The 24,182-nt window shown below is 41.3% G+C and overlaps 1 protein-coding gene across 1 annotated transcript in view; it reads left to right on the top strand.

Annotated features, from left to right (window-relative positions):
* WLS (Wnt ligand secretion mediator) overlaps positions 1 to 24,182 on the top strand; it is a 92,906-nt gene that overhangs the window by 25,480 nt on the left and 43,244 nt on the right. Inside the window, exon 2 of the mRNA XM_046645344.1 lies at positions 11,841 to 12,113. Within this exon, the coding sequence (XP_046501300.1) occupies positions 11,841 to 12,113 (273 nt within the window). The remainder of the gene's footprint in view (positions 1 to 11,840; positions 12,114 to 24,182) is intronic.

Genomic DNA, 24,182 nt, shown 5'->3' with positions numbered 1-24,182 from the left:
TCCCATGGAAGTCAAAGCACCTGCAAATTCTCCCTCCTAAATAGTTTTTCCCTCCAATGACAATGGCATCTGCCTGTCTCCGTTCAGAAGCTCCATGTGTCATCTCAAGACTTGATGCTCCACAGTTGCTTCCCCACCAGAAGTATTCCATTGCTTTTCTTTACTAGTTCTTTGAGAACTTTCAGATGTAATTCATTGCACCAGGAAGGAAAATTCGTTTCAAGCTTCTGGGTAAATGGAACATACGCGCAGCAGAAGATTCCTATGCCCAGGTCTCTGTCTGAACCTGTTTTGTAGATTTTAGATTTGAGACTTGTAGATCTGAGATTTTGACATTTGATCTCAAAAGTTGGACTTGATGCCTATAAAAGGGGGTGTTTGCTTTTCTCTGGGAGAACTTGTTTGGAGGGTGTTAATGAAGTGGCCAAAATTTTTCCTATGTATATTCTTAAGATGATAGGTTGTTATAAAATCTTCAAATATGCAGCCATTAATTATGTACATTTAGGGCTTAGATGTGAACATGTTCTCTCCTATTTTCTTTCATTGGACAGGCCTTGATCCCTCAAGGCAGTGCTGGGATAGCATAAATAACCCCAGTCCTGCCTTTCAGAACCTCAATTTCCAGGAAAAATGCTAAAGAGAGGTTATCTAAACATGCTCCCACAATTTTAATATTGGCTACAAACCCTTTGGGAGAAATTTTTCCAAAATTACCATGTTTTTGCTTGCCTGTTGTCTGTCTCATACACATTCTTTTGATGTGTAAATTTACTTTGTTTCCTGTGGTTTGGGGTGATAGTGTTCCAGTTTAGGACAAGTTCATTTTGATCCTCAAAATTCAGTATTCATTTTATATGTAGGTTGACACAGATCTGCAAGAACCATCAAAGGTGAAAATGAGCACATGTGGAAATGGGGACACATGTGTAACGTTGGGTGGTTGGCATCATGGAAGGCAGCCACGACTTCTTCCCAAACTCTCTGAATGCTAGTCCTAACTGTACTTTCATATAGGCAGGCCATGGGTCCAATCCACTAGGGCATTTTTTGAATGATGTCTAATAGGTGTTTGATAAAAGCTCGTTAGGTAAGTCAAGCATAACTTAACATTAATGTGTTTATTATGACGTAGAGACCCTTTAATGTAAATAGTTCAGTTTGCGTTTGGAGGACTTACGTGTTCAACTCTCTGTGCTTGGTGCCATAGGAGGAATAAGACACGGTCCCTCCCCTGTGGAGCGATAATTTTGTAGAGTTTAGAAGCTATGTTTGCAAATAAAGGAGAATGCTATAACGAAGACATAGCCCAGGTGGTACTGGCATCAGAGGAAGTAGGGGTCATTCGTTACTGGGGGGAAGTTGGTGGCAGCCTCAGATGCTGGTCCCTTACAGGTATTGAACAGATCGAACGAAGGAGGTGGCATCTAGAACTGATGAAAATATTACAGTATTTAAAATTACACAGTGATTTTTCTTTATTTTATTATTTCAATATTTAAAAAACCCAATTCCTAAGCATATGAATGTTAAAACTGCATTTTACCCCTAACATTTGCCTCTCCCTCCAGTTCCAGGGACTTCACAACTTATAAGGTTCTACCTTTTCTTTGAATAATGGGAAGGGGAGATGATCATTCTTCGTGTTTGTGAAAGTCCAGATAAAGTCATTTACAGACCTTGCTTGACCTTGGCCTCAGCTTGCACTGTCCACTACATTTTTGACCCTGAAGAATGCCCTGTACTTTTAATTGCTTTTATCTGTCTTTCTAAAATGGGTGAGAATATGGAGAAAAGTACGGCAGTAATCTGCGTGAAGCTCTTCATTGGGCCTTTAGCCCCTGCGTGTGTGACAAGGAGCCTTTCTCCTCCCTTGTCACTGAGGAAAGCTTGTTTAGCACGGGCTGCTCTGCTCCGTCACTTCCCGAATGTCTCTGTGGACAGAGCCGCCCTTTCCTGACTCAGGCTGTGCTGTTGTTTGCCTCCCTGAATTCCGGTGAGTTCCTCCTTGGGTTACCCCTGCCTTGCATCCCTGGCCCTCATTCTGCCCATGCAGTCTGTTCTAGACCCTTCCATGGCAGCTGTCTCATGCGTTCTGAGTCGCAGCCTCTCCAGGCCAACATCCCAGACTGCCAGCCCGGAATTTGAAGTTACAACAAACCCCCATAAAATACGGGAGAGTGGCCATTAGTTTCAAGTGGGTTCAGTGCATTTTGGGGAGCCTGTTATTCCACCGTCCCTTTATGGAACTCTAGGGAGGTCTTCTGTGGTTGACTGCAGTGTCCCAGGTAGGCTGTCCTGCTGGTTCCCTCTGTGTGGTGCCCAGCCCTGTGCTAGGTAGTGCCTTGTCTCTGGAGCTCCTTACGGCCCCAGTCAGTCTTCCTTATCCATCCCTCTGCTCTGCACATTACCTCTCAGGTCACTTGGGAGCGCTAATCAATAAACAGGCAACTGAGAGGCAGTGTGGTGTATTGGAAGGAGCGCCAGATATGAAGTCAGACAAGGATTCCTGGCTGTGCCCCTTACTGGTGGCACGGAACCCGCCGATCTTCTGCATGTGCAATAGGGACCATTACAGTGACTTTACCTGTTTACCCTGAGGATTAGATGACCTGTGTGTGTGAAGGTGCTCTCTAAAATGTAATGTGCAATCACGTATTAGTTAGTATTCATGTTTATTATTAACGTTAGTAAATTGGGAAAAGTAGAATATCTGTAATTTATAAGTAATAAATGTCTGATAATAATAAAGTATGAACAACAGATGTATGAAGTTGTTACAGAATAAAACAGGTACTTCAGAACAAAGCACCTGTTTCTCCTGGAAGATTTAATTTTGATGTTTTCTGACCCTAAAATTTCAGTAGAAAAGTGTGTCCATGGTGAGTTCACCAGCTCCCAGAGCCAGTCCTCCCACTTTGTGTCACCCCTACCCCCAGAGCTCCCCAGAGCAGCTCTGGGGGCTCTGTGGGGCCTCTCAGAGATTTCCCACACAAGAGCTGGTTGGCCCTCCATGCTGGGTTTATGAGATCACAGCCAGGGTAGTAAATTATAAGATGCTGTAATTCACTTTCCATAGGTGGTCTTGGCTGCACTCCACAGCCTTTTGGCTGAAAGGTGGCTGATTTTGAAGCACTGGCACAAAGTCAGAAATTCCGCCCAGATGCCTGGTTTGCCGAGCAGTGATCAATAGCGTCAACAGATGAGCCATTTGGTTCTTCTGTGGAGATCTTTTGTGCTCACTTCATATGTATTTAATTTTTCCTGTTTTGAGTATTTCTGGAGAAATGAAGAAACAGTAATTGCAGGTATTTTTCGGGGATCGAGGTTAGAATCTGTGATTCCATATACTCCTGTCAAGCTTCTTGATTTAGTCTCTCTTTGCTGCTGGACACCAAAGGTGAGGGTCAGTGTATTAATCTGAATTCAGGATCAGGATTGCTCCCCCAATTAGCACATCCAATGGTTGGCAGATTTTATGTGCTAAGTCTCTGGCTGGGCCCTTTATGTGCATTTTATTATTATTTCAAAAAGAGAAAAAAAAAAACTGGCACCAATCGTGAGCCTAAAGTAATTTCATGTTTACCACAGCATTTCAAATACTATGTAAGAGTTTGGCTCAGTGTCCCAAAGCACTCTAATTTTTTTCCTCTTGGTTCCAAGGCTCCTCAGTTCCATGGGATACAAGCCAGGCAAATAATGGAAGCCAAGTGGCACTGCTTGTTTGCCTCGTAGCTTCTGACAAATATAGAGTCATTCTTCTATTCTTCAAAGCTGCTACATCTTTGGCTACAGAACAATTGAGGTTGAAGGCCAAGCATTTAAAATCCTCATCAGCCTAACATGTAAACGTATAATATTTTTCAATATTTTTTTAAGTCGGAATGAATTGCACAACTGTTGGCTACAGTTTCTGAAACTTTACTGTCAAAATGTCTGTCATTTCTTCATAAGTCTGTGTTGTATTGTTGAATAAGTGCTTGACTTGTGTGTGTACAGTACAAATTACTTTGCATTCAACTCTGCTGTGTGATGTCTGTGTTTGTGTGTTTTGGTGGTGGTAGTTTAATATAGAGGAATGTTGTGCTGTGTTTAAAAATTTAGCATTCCTCGAACAGATGTTAGTGTAATTAACTACTTACTGAAAATTGCTGGCAAGAATGAATTACATTGCACTTAGCGTACCCCATTACATGCACTAGGGCACAGCTAGGATAATTCCGAAAATCACACCCACTTTCAGGTCTCCAGTAATTGAGACTGAATTGTGAAATAATATTTCACTTAGTAATCTAGTAAGATTTAATTGGTAGGGTTGACATATAGGAGAATTTCATCTTCAAAGTCAGTGGCAGAGGTAGAGTGAGTGTCTGACTGTTACAACTTCAGAGCAAGTTCAGTAAAGGAATTAACAGACTGAGTCAGTTAATTCCGAAGCACCAAGTCAGTTTAACGCAAGTATTTACACTTTCTTTAGCTGAAAAATTTGAAGCGGTCATAATAATGAGACATTCTAAAATGCAGATACATGTTATGGCAGATACTAAGAAATCTTTTTAGGAGCTTCCCTGGAGGGAACGGTGACCAGAGAGGCTCAAGGAATTCCTAGTTGTCCAAAACGCCACAGCTCAACCAGATGATATGACCTGGCCATGTCGGTTGTTCAGCATATCCCACACGTTTCCTTTTAACTAGAATTAAAGTGTGAGGTTTTTGAGCTTAAGAAAGGCAGGCAGAATGTCTGAGGTAACTCGGCTGAACAGATTTAAAAGCTAATTTCTAAATTTAGTTGAAGTTTCTTTTATGTTAACTCAGTGTTTGGGGGGGGGCCTTTGGATAAAAATTCTTGTATAAATAAGAGGACTTCAGCTGGTCTCCCTGGTTTCTGCCACCTGTGTTCCTCTTCCCCTCTCTCCCCCCTCCCCTCCTTGAGGCACATCCAACAGCCTAAGCAAACTCTGGAATTAGCCAAGGGCCTAAATGCCCAATACATTTCATATAAATTATTTGACTTTATTTTATAGATGTATTCACGTAGTCGAAGCTTGGGACCAATTTGAACAGACAGTTGTTTATGAACCTCTTATAGACACCATTCACAGCCAGGCAATGGAAGTTTTCCCTACATTACAAAGTGAAATGGATGTTGAGGCGATTAGCTTTTACAGGTCAGGTGAAAGTTGTGGGGTTTACCTTATCCACCTGTTGCTTTTGTGCTCTATGTTTGTAGATACAGACAGAGGCCAAGTAGTTCTTAGTGCCCCCAAACAGTAATTCTGTCCTTTTAAATCAGCCTCAATTGCTTTCCTAAAATGAGGTCTAATATTCACTTTCTGGTAACCCAGAATCTTTTAGAGAAAAAAGTAGATAATAAATAAATGAAATTATAAAAAATAGATAAACCAAGCATTCATGATTTTGCAGGTGCAGAAATCATGATGACAGATTTTAAATTGAGAGTAGGTTTCAAGACTTTGGAATCAGAGTCAGCCCCGAGGGCCTTGTGGTTAAAAGTTGGGTGCTCATCACTTTGGGGGCCCGAGTTTGCTTCCCAGTCACAGAGCCACACCGCCCATCCTTCAGTTGCCATGCTGTGGCGGCGGCTCTCATTCTGGAGGAACTAGAACCACTTACAACTAGGATATACAACTATGTACTGGGGCTTTGGGGAGGGAAAAAGAAAAGGAAGATTGGCAACAGATTTTAGCTCAGGGCAAATCTTTCCATGTAAAAGAAAAAAAAGAGTTAAATCAACCTCCCTCTTGAGTCGGTAGAGGAAAGTATGTGCTCACAATTGTCTGTAGATTTCTAAATCAGTGTGTCGAGTTTTGTTTTGTTTTTGTTTTTGTTAGCCAACTGTTGTTGTAAAACTAAAACTCTTTAAAATATTTCTGAAACGTTTGACCATTTTTCTTTAAAATCTTTTCTGTTTCGAATTGAGGGGTGCCGCTTGTTAATGCTTGTAAATGTGAATTACCCTTTTAACTGGTCTCTTCTCCACATCCCTTCCCCTTGTAGCCCAATGTAGATTAATCTTTAAATATCATCTTTGTTGCAAGACAGACAGACATTCTTCCTCTAATTGAGGCGAAGGCTGTTACCTGGTGATGGAGACTTCAAAGGCTCTGCGGAGGCCCGGTTGCCAGAATGGGAGGCTCTGGGAGGCAGAGGAGCTTCTTCGTCTCCCCCCCACCCCCGCCTCCTGCTCCTCCTCCTTCCAGCAGAGCTCAGCTCTGGCCTTGTGGCTACCTACAGGACAGACATAGGTGTCTTAGAAGGAAAGATCCCCCCAGTAAAACTTCCGTTGCTGTGGGTCTCTTTATTGTTCCTTCTTTGTGTTCTCTATAGAGTGGAATAGAGACTGTGGGGAGCAGAAGCCAAGGCACCCCAGCAGAACGCTGGTTAGAGAAGGCAAAGGGTGGGAACAAATGCTGCCTCTCACCTGTTCAAGGATCTCTTGTTAGATTTTCATCCTCAAACACAGACATCTGCAGAACATACTGTGATCTTCTAGATAGCCTATGACCCAGCACGTGCTCTTCTTCAGTGCCTTCCCCCTGGGCTGCCCCCTTTCCCCTCAGGCTAACGAACACCAGCTCTCTTTCAAGGTGAAGTCCAGGCCTCCTACAGGCGGCCTCCCAGCCCTCTTTACAACTGAATCATCCTGTGCAAACCTCTGTCCGAGCAGGTTTCAATCAGGATGCCCTTCCCTGCCAGCTTCCCAGCCTCCCACACTGGACCATGAGCAACTCGGGGTCTGGGACTGTCATTTGTCTCTGTCTTTAGTTAGCACAGTGCCCGCATAATATAATACTCCTAGATAATTGCCCAAGGAATCTTCTTTACTTATAATAAAGCAAAGAAAGAAATAGTCTGTGTTGGCTTAAACGGAGACCGTGTGTCATGTCAGCATGTTGTTTTAATTTTATTTTAACTTTTTTAGGAGGCAACCAAGTCTTGTATCTCTGTCCAACTCTTTAATTACAGGTTCTGCAGGGAGTAGGGGCTAATGATTTGGTGTTGACTCAGCTTTGAGCATGATAGCGGTAGTGGTTGGCTGGATAGTAATTTGTGACCTGGCCAGCCATTTGAGATGCCATAACAGGAAGCTGACTGGAGTCAATGAATATTCTTTCCAAAGAAGTACAGGCTTAGTCATTGTTCACTTACATTTTTATTCAAGGTGACATTGTAATGATGAGTGGAATTTTTGCCTCATTCTAGTGAATTCACTTCCCCTACCTCCCAAATATCTGACTGTTGCCCTTTCTCAGGTAATGTCAGGATAAATATGGCACCCACCATAGTTATAATTACTTTTTCTTGTAATTATTTATTTGTCGTCTGTTTTCCTCATTATTTGTACATTCCACATGGCTAGTGTCTATTAGGTTCACTCCAGCACCTAATAGTGCCTAGAACATAGTAGGTACTCAAGACATATTTGGTGAATATAGTGTCAGCCTCAGGAATGCATGTAATTGAGGGGCTACTGAATTTTCCAAGAGGCTTCAAGTTGTGTTTGTGCAGTTTTTCACAACCTTGAATTAGAAGTCTTGTTGAGTTCATATCACTTTAAAATTAAAGGTCGTGTAGTATCACATTTCACAATTCTCTGCTATATGCAGGGGTGGAGGCCAGAGACACTGTGTTGAAATACAGATGAGAGAAGAAAAAATGGCCTATGTTTGACATATTAAAGAGAGCTGAACTCAAAATGTGCCAGAGTTTTCAATGAGTAGCTCGTGGCTTTGTGACTTCTGTACCTACTCTAAGTGATGTCTTAACCTATCGTAAGTTAACCAGTCCACAGTGCCTGGTATATTCACTTTTGGCCAGATTGCTCTGTCTCCCAAATTATACTGATGTAGAAGTAGCTTTGGGCCCACTTTTTTCCCACTAAATGCTACAGATGGTAGAGGGGACATTTATAATGTGTGTGGAGGCAGCTGGGTGATATTGCATTACTATCCTAGGAGTACTGAGGAGTGGTTATTTTTAGCTTTCACCTGAGCAAACATGACTCAGTTTGTTGACCAGAATCCATCCAGCCCCTTCTTAAATATACAAACTCTATTAATCCCCAGAACCGTCCGCCGACTGAGTAAGGCCTTCATTACATATACCTGTTAGTTAGTTGATTGTGGCTTCTTCAAAAGTTGCAATTTCAACTTCTTCCATTTCTCTCTCTTCTCTTCCAATAAAATCCCTTACATTTTTTTTTTTTTCAAATTTAAAGACAGAAATCAAACTTCTTTTGATTTTAGACGGTTTTGTGATCCATGTAGTCACACTTTTGGCCATAGCTAATGAAAACACCCTTCTACTATCTATTAGCTTTGTTTTTAATTTACTTTGGTGGGCTTTCTACATAAAGAAACACGTGGGAGTTCACTTTTAGCTGGTGTAGGAAGTTGTCTTGAGCTGTAGATACATTACTGGGGGCACATTAACTGTCCATGTTTGAAGATCAGAATGTCTGTTTACTTTTTCGAACAATACAAGTATTTTGCCTTTTGAGCATTACTAGAAACGTTGAAAATGTTGAATTATCTTTAGGTTTTTAAGTTATACAAAAGGTTTTTGAGACTAGAGGACTAATGTATTCAAGAGAAGAGAAATATTTGTGATTCTCATAGTATAGCTTGAGACGCACTCGAGGCTTCTCCAAGTTCATTGCCATGATCTTTATGAAAATGTTAGTATTCCTGGGATTTTTTCCCTTTATTCAAGAAACACTAAACTAATGAAAGAATGAGAATAATTCAGGCAGCTACAAAGGCAGGCGTTCACTGTGTCCATTAAAAATGCAGCCTTTGTGCCTGTGAAGTGTTCAGCTTCTCTGTTATGAAGTTTGGAATGTGGTTTTGGAGCTCAGCTGAGGAATTCAACTAGTTATTTTTCATTTTGGTCTAAGGAGGGAGAGACTTGTTTTTCAAAAGGAAAAAATAAAGAAATGAAAAAAGGTTAGGTTCGTTTTGGAAGAATAGAAGTTTTAAAATGTAGTAACTATTTTCTGCAGCAAATAGTCAGTTTGAGTGTGTTAGCCAAAAATAGGATTCATGAGTTTTGTCTCTCTGTTTATTTCTCCAACCACATTAAAAAGGGGTCAGTTAAATGTGCCAATTTGTCTTTCTAATGTCAGTGAGCTATTTAGCTGAGTCAGGATAACCAAAGTTTGATTGATTCATATTTCTAATAATAAATGGGATGTCTGATTTTAGATGGATTAGGAGTGACACAATTTTGAGTCTTAAAGAGAAACTTCCCTGACGTGGATTGGTGGTGACTCCGCGTTGCAGTGTTCAGGATACCACACGGGAGGATTTTCAGCTAGAGCTCCGTACTGCTGTGTTTTCTGGTAGTTTTTAGTAGGCATTGTCACAGCTTTCTGCAAACATAACATTTTCCTACTCAAAATTTATCATGAGGATAGATATTTAGAGAGAGAAAAAAATATGTAATTGAGCATTAGAATTAAGGCAAAATGTTCATAATACACCCTTCTGTCTCCTGTGTGACTCTCCTCTTGGTTTATATGCTCCTCGTTGCTGCCTGATCTCTATTAAGTAAGAGATGATTTCTGTTTATAAAAAGTCTGAAAGCGCAGGATGCCGAGTATGGTATGCACAGAATTAAACATATTTAAACCATAATTTATAATGTTTTCCTTTCACTACTGACTTTCAGAGAAAAGTTTTATAAATTGATTTAAAAACTATGGTGTACCAGCAGGACCCACGTGAAGAAAATTATGAAAATTTTCAGAGAGATATAAAAATGGACTTCAGTTAATGGAGAACCAATCACTGTTCTTGGATGGGAACACTAAATGTTTGGAAAGGATACTGATTCTATCCACGGTAATTTATAGATTTAATGTAATTTCAATGAAAATCCCAGCAAAAGGATATAAATTTGAAATGGACTAGGGGAGAGGATTTACTCTATCAGATATTGATGCAAACCATCAATTACAGGATTCAAAACAATTATAGGATTCAACACACCAAAGTTGTGTTGGGCCATGAATTGACAATCCAATACATGGAACAGAGCAGACTGTCCAGCAATATCTATTGGTATATTGAAGATAAAGGTGATGTCATAAATCAGTAAGAAAGGAGACTCTGTTCCGAAAAGAATAATTTAAATATTTAGAAAAAATAAAACTAGAACCTCACGTCATCTCTTATATCAAAACAAATTCCAGATGGATCAACTATTTAAATATTAAAAAAAAAATGAAGTTGTAAAACGTAACTAGAAGTTAATAAAGGCAGCTGTTTATTGAATTTGGAATAAAGAACTTCTCTCTAAAGATAAAAGCATGGAAAAAACATAAAGGAAAAGAGAGATTCTATATAAAACCTGGAACTTCTCTGTATTAAAATATACCATAAACAGATTTAGATAGCAGATGGAGAAGTTAAGATAAATTACTAACAAAAAATGTTAGACAAAGAATTATTATTTATAGACAACTTTTACAAACCAAGGGGGAGGAGGTAAATTAAATTTGGTATATCATGTGATTGATTATTTTGTAACCAGTAGTTGAAAAATTTATCATATAATAGCTAATATTAATTTTATACTTTTTATGTGCTCAAGCACTGTTCTGGGTACTTTTCATATGTTAACTTGTTTAATGTATACAATGACTCAAAGAGTAGGTACTATTATTATTACCGTTTAAGAGATGATAAAACTAACACACAAACAGCTTTGGTAATTCACCCAAACCTTCTAGCGTGCATGAGTGGTGACACAAGTAGAAATGAGAGAGCCAGGATTTGACACCAGGCAAGTTGGCTCCATGGCTGGCGTTATTTACCACCGTGCTAGTCTGCTTCTCTGAGTGAATAAGAAAAAACCCTACAAAACTATGGATAGTAGAATCCTATTTTGTAAAAGTGTATGTTAATATTAGTATGGATTTTAAAGTTATACAATTTCATTCACGTTTAAATTTTTATCTGATTACACACTCATAGAAGAGACAGATAGTATTTCGGTATTTTTCCAACAGTAGTTACTTCCTTCTAGGGGGATTTTGGGTAAATGTTGTTTTGAACTTTAAAATTTCTATATTATGCAGATCTTCTATTATCATATAACCATTTTATAATCACGAAATAGTGCTTTTGAACGTTATATCGTTCAAATGGGATGCCCTCTCTTGAAATGCGTGGGGTCATATTTCAGCACATGCACCTTTGCAGTATCCGTTGATGTTTGAGTGCCTACCCTCTCAGGTACCACCCTAGGTGGGGGCTCCAGGTCAACATAGCTTTTTCTCTCAGTCAAAAGCAGGGTTGTAGAATTTTAGAGTGAAGAAGAATCTTACAAAACAACCACCTTGGTTGAGTCTTAGAAACCAGCCATTTTGTTCTTCTGATGAGGGTCCTGAAGCTGCTGTAGATTTAACCGACTTACCCAAGATTGACTAAGAGTCAGTGTTCAACCAGGTTTCAGACCCTGGTCTTCTGACCTCAGGCACGGTGCTCTGTGAAGCACCAGAGACCGCCAAGCCCTCAGGTTTTTGTGACGTTTGTTTGGTGTGAGGTGGTAACTGAACCAAACTGGTTACAAATATATTCTTTCAATAAATAACAGTGATTGCAAACGTGATGGGAAGACTCTCAGGAGCCCTTGATGACACCTCTGGAGGTCACTGAAGGATCCTCGCCTGGATCTGGGAGATCCCTAGGAGTACTGATCCCAAGTTATAAAAGGCAGCACGAAAAATGGAAAGAAGAGAGGAGTGGAAGGAATGTTAGCCAGAAATGAGCACTTCACTGGCTGATTTTTCTAAAACAACAACATTCTCTTTTCAGCTCCGGGGCCCACGACGGCAGTGTCTTACCTGTCAGTGAAATGCGTGGATGTCCGTAAAAACCATCACAAGACAAAATGGTTAATGCCTTGGGGACCTAACCAGTGCGACAGGATCCGAGATATCGAGGAAGCAATCCCAAGGGAAATCGAAGCCAATGACATCGTGTTCTCTGTCCACATCCCCCTCCCCAGCATGGAGATGAGTCCTTGGTTTCAGTTCATGCTGTTCATCCTGCAGCTGGACATTGCATTCAAGCTGAACAACCAGATCAGTAAGTACACCCTCCTCTCGGCCCCCTCCTACCTTGGGGCATTTCTCTCTTCAGGTTCTTTCAGAGTCAGTTCCAGTAACAGTAAAATCATATTAATAGCAGACAATTATTGACTGCTTACTACTTACTAGGCATCTTTCTGAGTTACTCTACCTGTATTAACCCATTTTGTCTTCCCACCAATTCCTAGAGGTAGGTCTCATTATTTCATTTTACAGATAGAGAACTTGGGCACCAGCAAGGTTGCCCAAAGTCAGAAGGCTGGATAGCTGCCCTAACCACCGAGCTTCCGCACCTCTCCAGGGCCATGAGGAAGCTCACCCCGATGGAGTGATTTGAGGATTCCTGAAAGGTCCCATGTTTCAAAATGTCTTTTCCCACTGGGCTTTGAGGAAAGCCATCGCCTTAGGAAAAGACTGCTGTCAAAATGGGGATGCCAGTCCAGGGGTACTCATTTCACCACAAAACCAGGTTTTGTTTTTTTTTAGCTTACCCACCTGTGATTCAAGACTGAGGGCCCAGGGCATATAAGCGTTTCCTGAGGAGGAGATTATCGGGTGATCTCTGGGAGGCAGGTCCACGTGTGGCATCTGGGGACAGTGTAGGGAATCTTCAGTTGAGAAGGAAGAAAGTATTTTTTACTGAAGCAGGATCAGGGGTAAGATGGAAAGAGAAGAAAGTGTGTTGAAGACAGCTCTGCCTGGGGCCTTTCCATCGGGTAAAGCAAGTTTTCTAATTGTAATTTTCCGCTATCAGCAGTCATCGTGATATACAGTCATGTTAATTTTCCTCTGTTTAGGAGTCGGAGCAGTATCTGTGCCTGATTGACTTCTTCTCTGGAACACACAAACAGATTATGCTGAGATATTTTTCCGGAATACAGAGTGTTCTCCCCCGGTGCCCATTCATTCGATCTCTTACGGGTTATTTCAAACTGTTTTTGAGTGCCTGCTACTGCCAGTCACTGTGCAGGTGGCTGGACATGCAGATACAGATGAAGACACTGTCCTTTAAGGGGCTTATAGTCAAGTGGAAATAACAGGGAGATAACCAGCCATTACAGTATGGTGAGCTGGGTGCTGCCACCCAGGCGTGCCCAGGAGACGGTGGGAGCATAAAAAGAGGCTTAGAGCAGGGAAAGGAAGGCTGCCTTGGCGTGTGTGTATGTGCATGTGTGTAAGGGGGTGTGTGTGTGAATGTATGTTTGCGTGTGTGTGTACGTGTTTGTGCTTGTCTGTGTGCAGAGGTGAGCAGACAGATATAGGAGGTGAATGTTAAAGTGTGAACACCCTGACGAGTTGGGGGTGGGGTAGGGGCAAATAGGAGAGCATTCCAGGTAGAAGGAACGGCTGACAGGAAGCTCCAGATTTGCACAACAGCTGAAGCCTTCGCATGGTATTTCCCAGGTCCCCCTTCTTTTGGCTATTGACTTATTCCTTGGCCGCATAACACGTTTATTCATTCACTCATTTAGACTTTATTAAGGCCCAACCATGTGTTAAGCACTAGTGCTGAGGGCACAAGATTGAACAAAACGTGTTCTTGTCAGGGGTTGGGAAAGATGGTGGTTGGGAAATAGACACTTATACCTACCAAAAAGAAAGACAGATGCTGTAATGAGAGGAATATGCAATCTCGCAATATTGTGATTCATAAGTAATATATATATTTGGTCATTCAGATGACCAAAATGTTTTTCTCATATATGTTTGGTCTTCGTCCACAGTTCCTGACTCACAGCTCCCAAAACCCTTGGAATTTCCTGAGCTATAAGAGCAACAGGAGCATCTTTTGTTATAATATTTGGTCTCTTGTCCTCAGTTCCTGAAAATTCTTCGGAGCATAAAGGTGAAATGGGTGTGTTGTTACTCATAACAAGCCCCTTTCCCCCACAACTGGGTTTATGTTCATGAGGTGACTTTAGGGAAGCACCTAAGGATGGGGCTGGTTGCCAAGGGAACCAACCAGGAATAGAGGGTGGGAACTTGCAGTCTCACCCCTGATTTCCAGGGAGGGGAGAGGAGCTGGAAGTTGAATCAATTGCCAATGGACAATGATTTAATCAATGATGCCTGTATAATGAAGCCTCCATAAAAACCCAAAAGGAGGAGTTTGGAGAGCTTCCAGGTTGGGGAACCAGATCACTTCCATGTGCCACCGTGCCAGGCCCCAAAGTCCACAAGCACAGAAGCTCCTTCGTTAGGGACCTTGCTCTATGTATTTCTTAATCTGCTGGTGATTCATATCCTTTGTAATAAATCGGTAATCTAGTGAGTAAATGGGTCTTTTGAGTTCTGTGAGCTGCTCTAGCAAATCAATCAAACCCAAGGAGGGGGTTGCTGGAATCTCTGATTTACAGCCTTCAGTTAGAAGCACAGGTAACAACCTGCCTGCTGTTGGCATCTGAAGTGGGGGCGGTCTTGTGGGACTGAACCCTTATGCTGTGGAGTCTGATGCTCTCTCTGGGTGGATAGTGTCAGAATTGAGTTGAATTGTAGGACACGCTGCTGGTGTCCTACACGTCTTAATTTGTGGTCGGAACCTATTACTTACATATCTTAATAATTGCACAGATGAATTCCTTCCCAACGAATACTAATCGCATGTTGGTGAGGCCTTAACTAAAACACTTCTATATGTAAATGAAGTGTGAATGTATCTTACATTTTTTCTCTCTCAAGTATGTATTCAAGCTCCAAAATATATTTTATCTTCATCTAGAAAAAGATTGTACTAATGATTCTTATCTTTTAAAAAAATCCTTAAATTTCTGAGAACCTGAGGGCCTGCACTTAAGAGGGGCAGACTAAAAAATTAACAAGGTAGACCACTAACAATTCCTTCAATAAATGTATAAAATAACTGAAGCTGTAGACCCATCCAGAAAACCAGATCGAAAAATACTTTTTCTGAGCAGAAGCGGTGGGTGGGAGCTATTGACTTTAGTATGAGAAGGTTAACTGTTAGTTTTGTGGGAATATTTTTCTCCTTAAATGTCTTCTCTATACTTTTGTGTTTGGACACTTAGGAGGGCATTGATTAAAGAATGATGGTATGTTTTTGCTCACTGATATATATAGATATATACATATATACATATATTTTAATTATAATAATATTTATAAGATATATAGGTCTGTTTTCTCCTCTGATCCTTACTTTAAGAATGCATGAAACTGCCTGTCTACTTTCTCTGTTTTATCTTTAGTTTGGATGCCTTTCTGATAGCAATAAATGGGACAGGAGAAAAGAGGCTGAGAGTGTGGAGAACAAGATCCTATTATGTGTGGATGACTTCCTGTTTGTGAAAGATTCAACTATAAAAATATTACCTCAAATGTAAGGAAAAGTCAGGAACAGTCCGGTTTTTTCTTTAAACTTTCCTAGAAGGTCTATGAAATTAGTTTCAGCTTTCAAATAATGAGAAGGCATTTTACATTTGGTTGATGAAATCAAAGTTGGGCTTTCCAACATATATATGGTCGGAGTTTTCACCTACCTTTGAAGCATCTTTGAGCAGATAAAATAATCTAAGGACTATATATTTTAAATGACTTTTAGTCATTTGGTGTTAAATGTTTATTCTTTTTAAACTTTTCAATTTAAGGTGATACAGGTTTTAGCTAGGGTTTGAGATCTTAAACTCTCAGAAAGCAAGAAAAGCGTTGACCTACACTTTAAAAGCTGGTCGTTGTTTCATCAGTTCCAAGATTTAATCAGACCGATGCCTCGGGGGGAGGTGATGACATTATAGGGTAATTTATAGTAATAAAAGTGGTTAGAGAATGTGTATATTATATTTGATTATTGAGAAAGAAGATAATTCCATGCATATTATGCAAAAAAGTAATCAACATCTGAAAAAGTAATTTTAAGCAGAATCCTACTTCACCTTTTAAATATAAACATTTTTAAAACCTGCAATTGTCTGGGGCTGGCTCCCTGGCCGAGTGGTTAAGTTCACGCGCTCCGCTGCAGCGGCCCAGGGTTTCACCAGTTCGGATCCTGGGCGCGGACATGGCACCACTCGTCAGGCCATGCTGAGGCAGCGTCCCACATGCCACAACTAGAAGGACCCACAAGTAAAAATATACAACTATGTACCAGGGGACTTTGGGGAGAAAAAGGAAAAATAAAATCTTTTTTTGAAAAAAACGAAAAACCCCCTACAATTGTCATTCACTGATAAGTTTGAAAAGTAGTAGCCAGGCCAACTTTCAAATGGTGGCAGTTTTAAAACAGTCGTCTGCAAGAGCTGGGAGGGGAGGCCAAGTGAATGAGTCTAGGAACTTATGGATGCTTGGAAACAGGAGTAATTGACCTGTCAGTGAATACCAATTACAAAGTTTGAGCAGACCTATCTGCCAAAATCTATGTTTGGGTCAGTGCTGATTTTTTTCCTGAACACTTCAGAGGCATGGAATTAACGTTTGTCAGGGCACAAACATGGTGCTTCTGTAAAGTCCTAAGGGACATGGGACTTCAGTTTTTATGCCAAAGAGTTAGGAAATGGAGGGAGTGTGTGTAGGCTTAAAAGAGTGTCAGAAAAAAGCCAGCCTAAACATCTGGCCTATGGATGTCTGGTCAATCATTGGGAAAAATGCATGGTTATCTATGGGGTGGGCTTAGATTTTTCTGTAACAGCAAAATCTGTTCTTTGAAAATATCCTCTCGAGTGGGTGTACCTCATTCTTTTGCAAGTGTATTATCAGTCACTCAATTTATGTATGTATTTGTGAAATACAGATTTGGATTGCTAAAATGGTGCCCACTTGTAAAGAATGTCATTCTGCTGATTACAACTGCAAGTCACATAACCTCAGACTCTCCATGGGGCTTCTTTTGAGGAACCTGGGTGCAGAGATCAAAGAAGGAGGGATTTTTTTTGACATGTCTCTGCCCAGCTTTCAAATTTACTGTTGAAATAGAAGCCCTGAGATTCATTGGCAGAAAGCCTCAAGATGGATGGATCTGTCTTGACTAGTAAATCTAGGATTTTCAGGGGTCTAAAAATCCCTTAGGCTGGAGAAATCTTGGTAAATGGTGTGCAGTGGGGACAGCCAGGATGTCTATTCTGTTCTTAGGTAATGAAGTCATTATGTTTGCCTTGAGTCCTGTGCTGTAGCTGCAACTGTGTATTCAGTCTTACTTGCTTGTTTCATTATGGCAAATGACTGCATGAAAAGATGGAATTATTTCTATAACTGACAAGTGATTTTTCTTCTTTAAGACATTTCTGTAAAATGTATTTCCAGTCAAAAGAATAATTAGAATGATATTATTATGCCCAGACAGTTCTTAAGTTAGATGGCTGAGTGTCCTGGAAGAAAATTGCCTGAATTTTTATGAAGTGATTGTGCTCGTTCATTTGTGCATCTATTATGCAATGTTAGACAGACACCACATGAAGACAATGAGAATAAAACAACGATTTGCTGACTGTAAAAAATAAACTGTCACATTATCCAAAATGATTAGAGATGAATTTATAGAAGGAAGAAAGTCACGGAATCCTTCTATGAATTTATTCTTGGCCATTAACAAGAGTCATGGTTCTTAATTCTATGTTTTCAGATGCCTCTTGGGAAGAAAGCTTAATGGGGCATAGGATTCCATACACCCTAAAACTACACGGCCATGATGGAACAGGCCATTGGTGATATGGTATTGACATGACTGGATTTCCACGCTTTCTTACATAGTCCTCTTTAACAAAGTAGGTTGAAGCAACCACTGAGAAGAAATCTGATTCTACCCTCCCATTCCCTCTTCCACTCGCCTCAAAAAGAGACCTTCTTGATTGTGACCATGTTACAGCCTCTGTTTATAAGAAATGCTTCGGATTGGATAGTTTTTATTGCAGGCTGGTGTCACCAAGAGTTTTAAAGTTACCTTTTAAATTTCTTTACCTACCTCAACCAGCATCAATGTGAGCAGAAAAAAAAACTTCAGACTTTTCCCTATACCCTCCCCTCCTTCCTCCCCAAAAGAGTTGAGGTGGAAGTGCTCAAAATATGCCAAAAACCAGGAGACTTAAATGGAGTAGGATTTGTGGTGCTGGGTGAAAGCTAGGCGGTCGTTAGCATCTGCGACGAGCTTACGTGGCCAGTCCTCTTTCTTCTTATGGAGTCGTGTGCCCCCTTCAAAACAAAGCGAGAACCTAGAATTTGCTAGTATGAATCAGTCTTACCTACTGACTTGGGATAGGAAGAAACTAAAATCATGGAAGAAGACCGTATTTTGATGATTAAGCCAGGATAGTGAAGATTAAGGACTTCGTGTCTGTTTGCTTTCATTCATTGATGATCTTTGCCTTTGAGGGACTCTTCAGGCATGACTTTGGAATGAACCATTGTGAACATGTTTGTATTGGCAGGAGCATAAGAACCTCTGGCTTTGTTTTCTTTGGGTGTGACAATTGGTAAGCTCATTTCTTGGACAGCATCACTAGAAAGCTCTCTGGATCTCTCTATCTGTCTCGATGGTTTTGTGTTCTGTTATGTATTTCCAAATAAAAAAATCCAATTGGGAAATAGTTGGGCTCCTCCAAAACCTTCCCAAGACTTTTTGTTTTATTTAATGTTTATAATTTGTTATATCTCGTCCCTCCTACTTCCTTCTAGTCATCTATTGGCTTACTGGTCAATTTAGCAGTGGAAAGTAGATTGCATTGGGTTGGTCTCTAGTCTTAACAGAACACCTATCTGTGGTGTTGAATAATTCGGAGGAGTAATTGTTACTAAACATCAACCATGTGCTGCAGACTTTGGGCACTGGAAGGAACATTAGAATGCTGCTGTCTAATAATCTTCAACCAGGAGGCCTATAGGTAGAGTTCAAAGGCCAAGTGAGCCCCCTGATGTTCTCTATAAAATTTCAGTCATATTTACTTAAGGGCATTTTTGGAGTAAGAGGGCTTGTAGTTTTTGTAAGGTTTTCAAATGGGTGCTTGACTCAAAAATGTTAAAGGACTAATCCTTCAATTTACCTGATGAAGAAACCTTATACCCAGTGATACTTGCCCACTGTAGCACAGCTGGCTGGAGACAGAGCAGGCTCTCTTAGCTGTACATCAACCGTGTAAGTGGGTGGATGGTACATAGCAGCAAGTACACTACCATAGACAGGTTGGGGAATACTTCTACTGAACAACAGCCTCCAATATTCTTGGACAAAAGTTGCACTGGTCTTTCTAAAATGGTGTATTTTCTATTTCTTTAAAAATCTCTTAATCTGTAGTTCAGGGAATGTAGTGCTGTCTAGAATCTAGACTTAGGAGGTAGGCTGGTCCTGTTTATAGCGCCACAGCTGCAGATCACCCACGTGTCTCACTTCCTGCTCTGAGTTTAGAATATAAATGAGGAGATTCTCTTTGCATCCATAACAAGTATATCCTGGTTACTAAAATAAAAGCTTGGTGACATCAGTGAAAAATGTCGACAGCAGAGCAGCCAGCAGCACCAGATTCCTTAGCAGAGCCCCCAGTATATGAAAGGTGTTTTTGCCTGCACCTCCTCTTCTACCTTTGGGGACTCTTGTGAGCACTGAAATGCTAGTCAGCCATCACATAGCTCAGGTGAGACTATATTATGGGGAATCATACTTTTATTTGGGGTAATGTAAGAAAGTGTTATGAAGTAAAATTGTTTTCTGGGTTGTGCTTTTCAAAGCAAAAGAAAGTTAGTTGGGGAAGAAAAATCCTCTGTTAATCAAGGCAGAATTCTACTTGCAAAAGTGCCTGCAGGGACTCTGCACTGGAAAAAACCATTTCCTTCAACATCTACCCACTGTCTACTCACTCACCCTAGAAACGGTTCCAGTTCCCCTTTGACTTTAGTAAGTTACTGCTAACGGCGTTAGTAGGAGAGGTAGCATAATTCTTTAAAGGAAGAAGGTTTTTTAATCGTTCTGGTCTAGGTTGTTTCCTAAAATAATTGTCCAATGAGTCTGTCTTTCGTGCCTTAGTGGTTATTCATCTTATGACCACAAAGGAAAGCCCAGGCCTGGCCTAACATGCAAGATTCTACCTTCTTTAACAGTAAGGGTTGGGGGAAGATGGAAAAGGTTTAAATTTAGTATCTTAAGAAAAGTTGCTGTCACATAGAAAATAGTTCTAATAGTTGGAGTTCTTCAGCAATGAAAAGGCTGTCTCTTGAAGTAGTAAGCAGCCTGTCACTGATAGTAATCAAGCAGAAGCTGATTGAGGGGAATCATAATGATGACGAATGACCGTACTGATAGCTTGCATTGGGTGGTAATTTCTTTTCAAAAGACTTTTGTACCAGAGATGCTGGTGCTTGTCTTTGTCGCCAGCCATTTGCTTTGGCCTCATGTCGTTTTCTTGCAGAACTTGCCTACGTCTCCTCCTCAGAGTGTGGGCTTCCACCACACCTGCTGAGTGGGCAGCTGGCCCCACGATCAGTCCCCTGGCCACAGCTGATTGGATTCAGATGGGCCCTTGACCCAAGGGGGAAGAGTCAGATTCTCTCTTAGAGGAAATTGGGATTCAGTATTTCTAGGCCCACTTTCATTGGCATTTAAACTGGAAGGTCCTGAGGGCCACCTGAGCAGCCATGATGCACCACATTCAAGGAGGAGCAGAGAAAGTTGATCGGCAGAGTGGGAAAACCAGATGCAAAGAGGAAAGTGGAGATGAAGGACCATGGCGTGTACTTGTGATCAACTGCACGTGCTGACTTTCTTCCTGACGGCTTTCTCTCCCTGGTTCCAGTCCTTCAAGTTTGTCAGCACTTTTCTGCCCCTAAGTTTCTTGAGATACCCTTGTATCCTTCCCACTAATTTCTACTTAAACTGGTGTGGGTGAGTTTCTGTGACTTGCAACCAAATCGTATCTGATTAAGACAACTTTACTCTTATTTCGTCTGATCAGCTCAACAGTTCTCCCTGTCGTAAAGAGGAAACTGAGGATGAGAGAGGTCAAATGGCTTGTCCAAAGTCTCCCAGTGGGCAAATAGGGGGTTTATAAGGGAAAATGATCTTGGGACTCCAATGCCTTGATCCCACCCTGAGTCTGTGGATAGTGCCCTGGAGTGGCTTCCTGTTCTGAGTGGGAAATTACACTAGATGACCACTAAGGTCCCATCCATTCCGACTCTCTTTGCTGAGAGTCCATGACTCACTTAAGATTCTTTGGCTCTATAAAAACCTCATGAGTGTCCCTTTGCCTTTGTAAATATATGACATCAGAGACCCTCAGGTGTGAATCATTTGAGAAGATGCTGTTCGGTGGGGATGGACGCCCCTTTGTTAGTGGGTGAGCTTAGTGTTGAGATGAGCAAGTTTTCTTGTATTTTATTTTGTTATGTGTTACTGTGTGTTCAATTCTAGTCCTTGGGTAGGCAGACAGGGTTGGTGTACTGGAAGTGTATTTTTAGTCTGACATTAAAAAATGTATCATAGACACCAACACAGGAAGCAGTTTTCAGGTGAGTCAGTGTAGAAATAACCTCAAAGAGTTTTCATAAAGGGATGGTGGATCTTTTAATTTAACAGTCCGGCTTCTGAGGCCCCTTCCCAACCTCCTTCCTTCACTCAGTAGTCATTTATTAGGCTTCTACCATGTGCTGGCATTTTCTTCACTCAGGACTTAAGATCCAGAGGTAAGTCCCTATCCTTCATAACACAGTTTCAGAAAACCTCCTGGTCCTTCCTTGTTGACTTCTCTCTGTCCTGCAAGACTGAGTTCTGAGGGCAGGTACGGATCTTGTTCATCTTTGTGACCCCATGCTCAGCACGGTAAATACTTGAGATGTTCTCAGAAGAATGAGTTAGGAGCTCACAGTCCAGTTCAGAGAGAAAGAAACAAAAAACAACACCAGTGTGTTCAGTGCGAAGAGCCCAGAGTATTCCGTGAACATAGAGGGGAAATGATTAACTCACTGAGAAGGTAACTTTTAGTTGAGTCTTGAAGGGTGGAGTCCTAAAGGAGATGCTGGAATTGGTGACTGTCTGCTCTCAACGGCAAAGAAACAGTCCCAGGGGCAGCCTGAGTCTGTTCTGGGAAGCCAGTGTTTGGGCAAATTCCTGACCTGCCACTTATCGATCATGTGACACCTTTGCTAAGTTTCTGAACTTCCTTGTACTTCATTTTCTTCATCTATAAAATAGAGATAATAGTAGCACTACCCTTATAAGACTGTTTGAGGATGAAACTAGAATAATGCATATGAGGCTTTTGCGTAGTAATTGCTTGGTACATAGTAAGTGCTTAATGAAGGTGAGTTATTATTATTCTTGGCCTTGAGCAGAGAGGAGGAATGTGAGTTCTGGAGAAAACGTAGAAGCCCCAGAAAGGGAGGCGGCAGGCTCAGGTGTACAAAACAAGGACCTGGGTGGATACTGGCCACGGCTTTTCATTTCTGCAGGACAGTGGTTCATAACTGTGGATCAAGGACCTTGACCTTGGGAGAAAAATGTGCATAGGCCCCATTCACATATTTTGTATTCGTATTTCAACTGAAGTTCTGAAAATCATCCATGCGATTCAGAGGTTTCTGAGTCTCAAGGTGAGAGCTGTGACTTCATGGTATAGGTAGACCCATGAGTGCCAAATCCGTGTTGATCGGCGCTTAAACAACTGGAGAACACCCTGAAAGAGAAGATGTGGGAACTTCGAGCATCCTTAGGGGATTAGGCCCACAAGGCATGATTTAATTATATTTGACTGTAAACATATTAACAGGTAAGTTAAATGTTTGGGAATAGATTAAGAATTCAAGATGGGGGCAGAGGCACCTGGGAGACAACCTCTTGGAGCTCTGCAAACTGAAATTACTGAAGTTAAGAGACTTTTCCATGGTCACCTGGTTTGCAGATGAGAAAGTCAGGACTTAGACCCATATTTTTCCGCTGTGAAGTAACATGTTGTATGCAAAGGGCAGTCAGCCATTTGTTAGGCTGTAGAAGAATTCCATATTGGAGAAAAAAGATAAGCTCCCAAATGACAGAGGGGGCAGACGGTGAGTCGCCTTAATGGCCAGGTTAAGAAATTCGGAGTTTGATCCTTAAGAAAAGGAATTGGAAATCACACATCTAGTGCTGAAATGAGATGTGGAATTCAGGATTTGAGACTCGTAGCTTGTCCTTTGAATTATACAGCGGCTGGGAATCGCATTTCTCTTTTTTCCATCTGGACTCCTCGCATGGTGGTATTCCCAACAGGAGGGCATCTGTGAACTTTTTAATGGGAGACGTCGTAAAGCTGAGTTAGGGCTGTGTTCCCACAGGCTGGCTTCGGAAGCAGGTAAAATCTGACTCGTCTTTTGCTTTTCAGCTACAGACACAGCCATCGCTGCCACCACCAGCTGAGGGACTCGGAATCGAGGGGTTGCCAGTAATTGTGGATTTAAGTCACAGAGGAAAAAGATAAGAGGAGAGCAAGGCTGGTTTTTCCACAATTAAATGCTGCCTCTCGGGCTTCTCTGACGGCAGGAATCCAAGAGGTCAGGAACCACCAGCCATATTATTTTTCTCCCTGGCTGCCTGCTCTCATTTGTATCCCCTCCTCATTCATGGGAAGGAAGAAAAGGTGGGTTGGAAACAAAAAGCTTGTTCTAGCCTACTTTTTCCTCCACGAAACTTGTCGGAAACAAAGCTGTCTCGTGAAACAGACGGCATTTCTTCTGGTAGCCGGCTCTTCCTGCCAGTGGCATCACAGATATATTTGGGGGGGGGGGGGGGGGGCGGAGAAACCATTGTTGAAATGGACTATTGTCCTTTTATAATTATGACAGTGTTTGTTCTCAGGTACTGCCATGGCCTCTGGTATTTTTGTATTTGTAACTGTTTTACATTAGTCAAACTCAAGTTTTCATCCCTTGTCACTGCAACTCCGTTATAAGTGCCCTGAGGGCAGGAATTGTTTTATCGTTCTTTGTTTTGGCCGCAGTGCCTCCGATGTGGAAGGCAGTGACGCAGCTGGTGGTGTTTTAGATGTCTGCATTCTTGAAATGTCAGAACTGGAAGGACGTTATTCGTCACGTGACCCGACTTCATTATTTAATGAAAGAATACAACACGTAAAGCAACGGACTCAAATCGAACAGCTAA

The sequence above is a fragment of the Equus quagga genome, chromosome 18, assembly GCF_021613505.1.
Source record: "Equus quagga isolate Etosha38 chromosome 18, UCLA_HA_Equagga_1.0, whole genome shotgun sequence".
NCBI lineage: Eukaryota > Metazoa > Chordata > Mammalia > Perissodactyla > Equidae > Equus > Equus quagga.
This window is presented reverse-complemented; position numbering and strand designations above follow the sequence as displayed.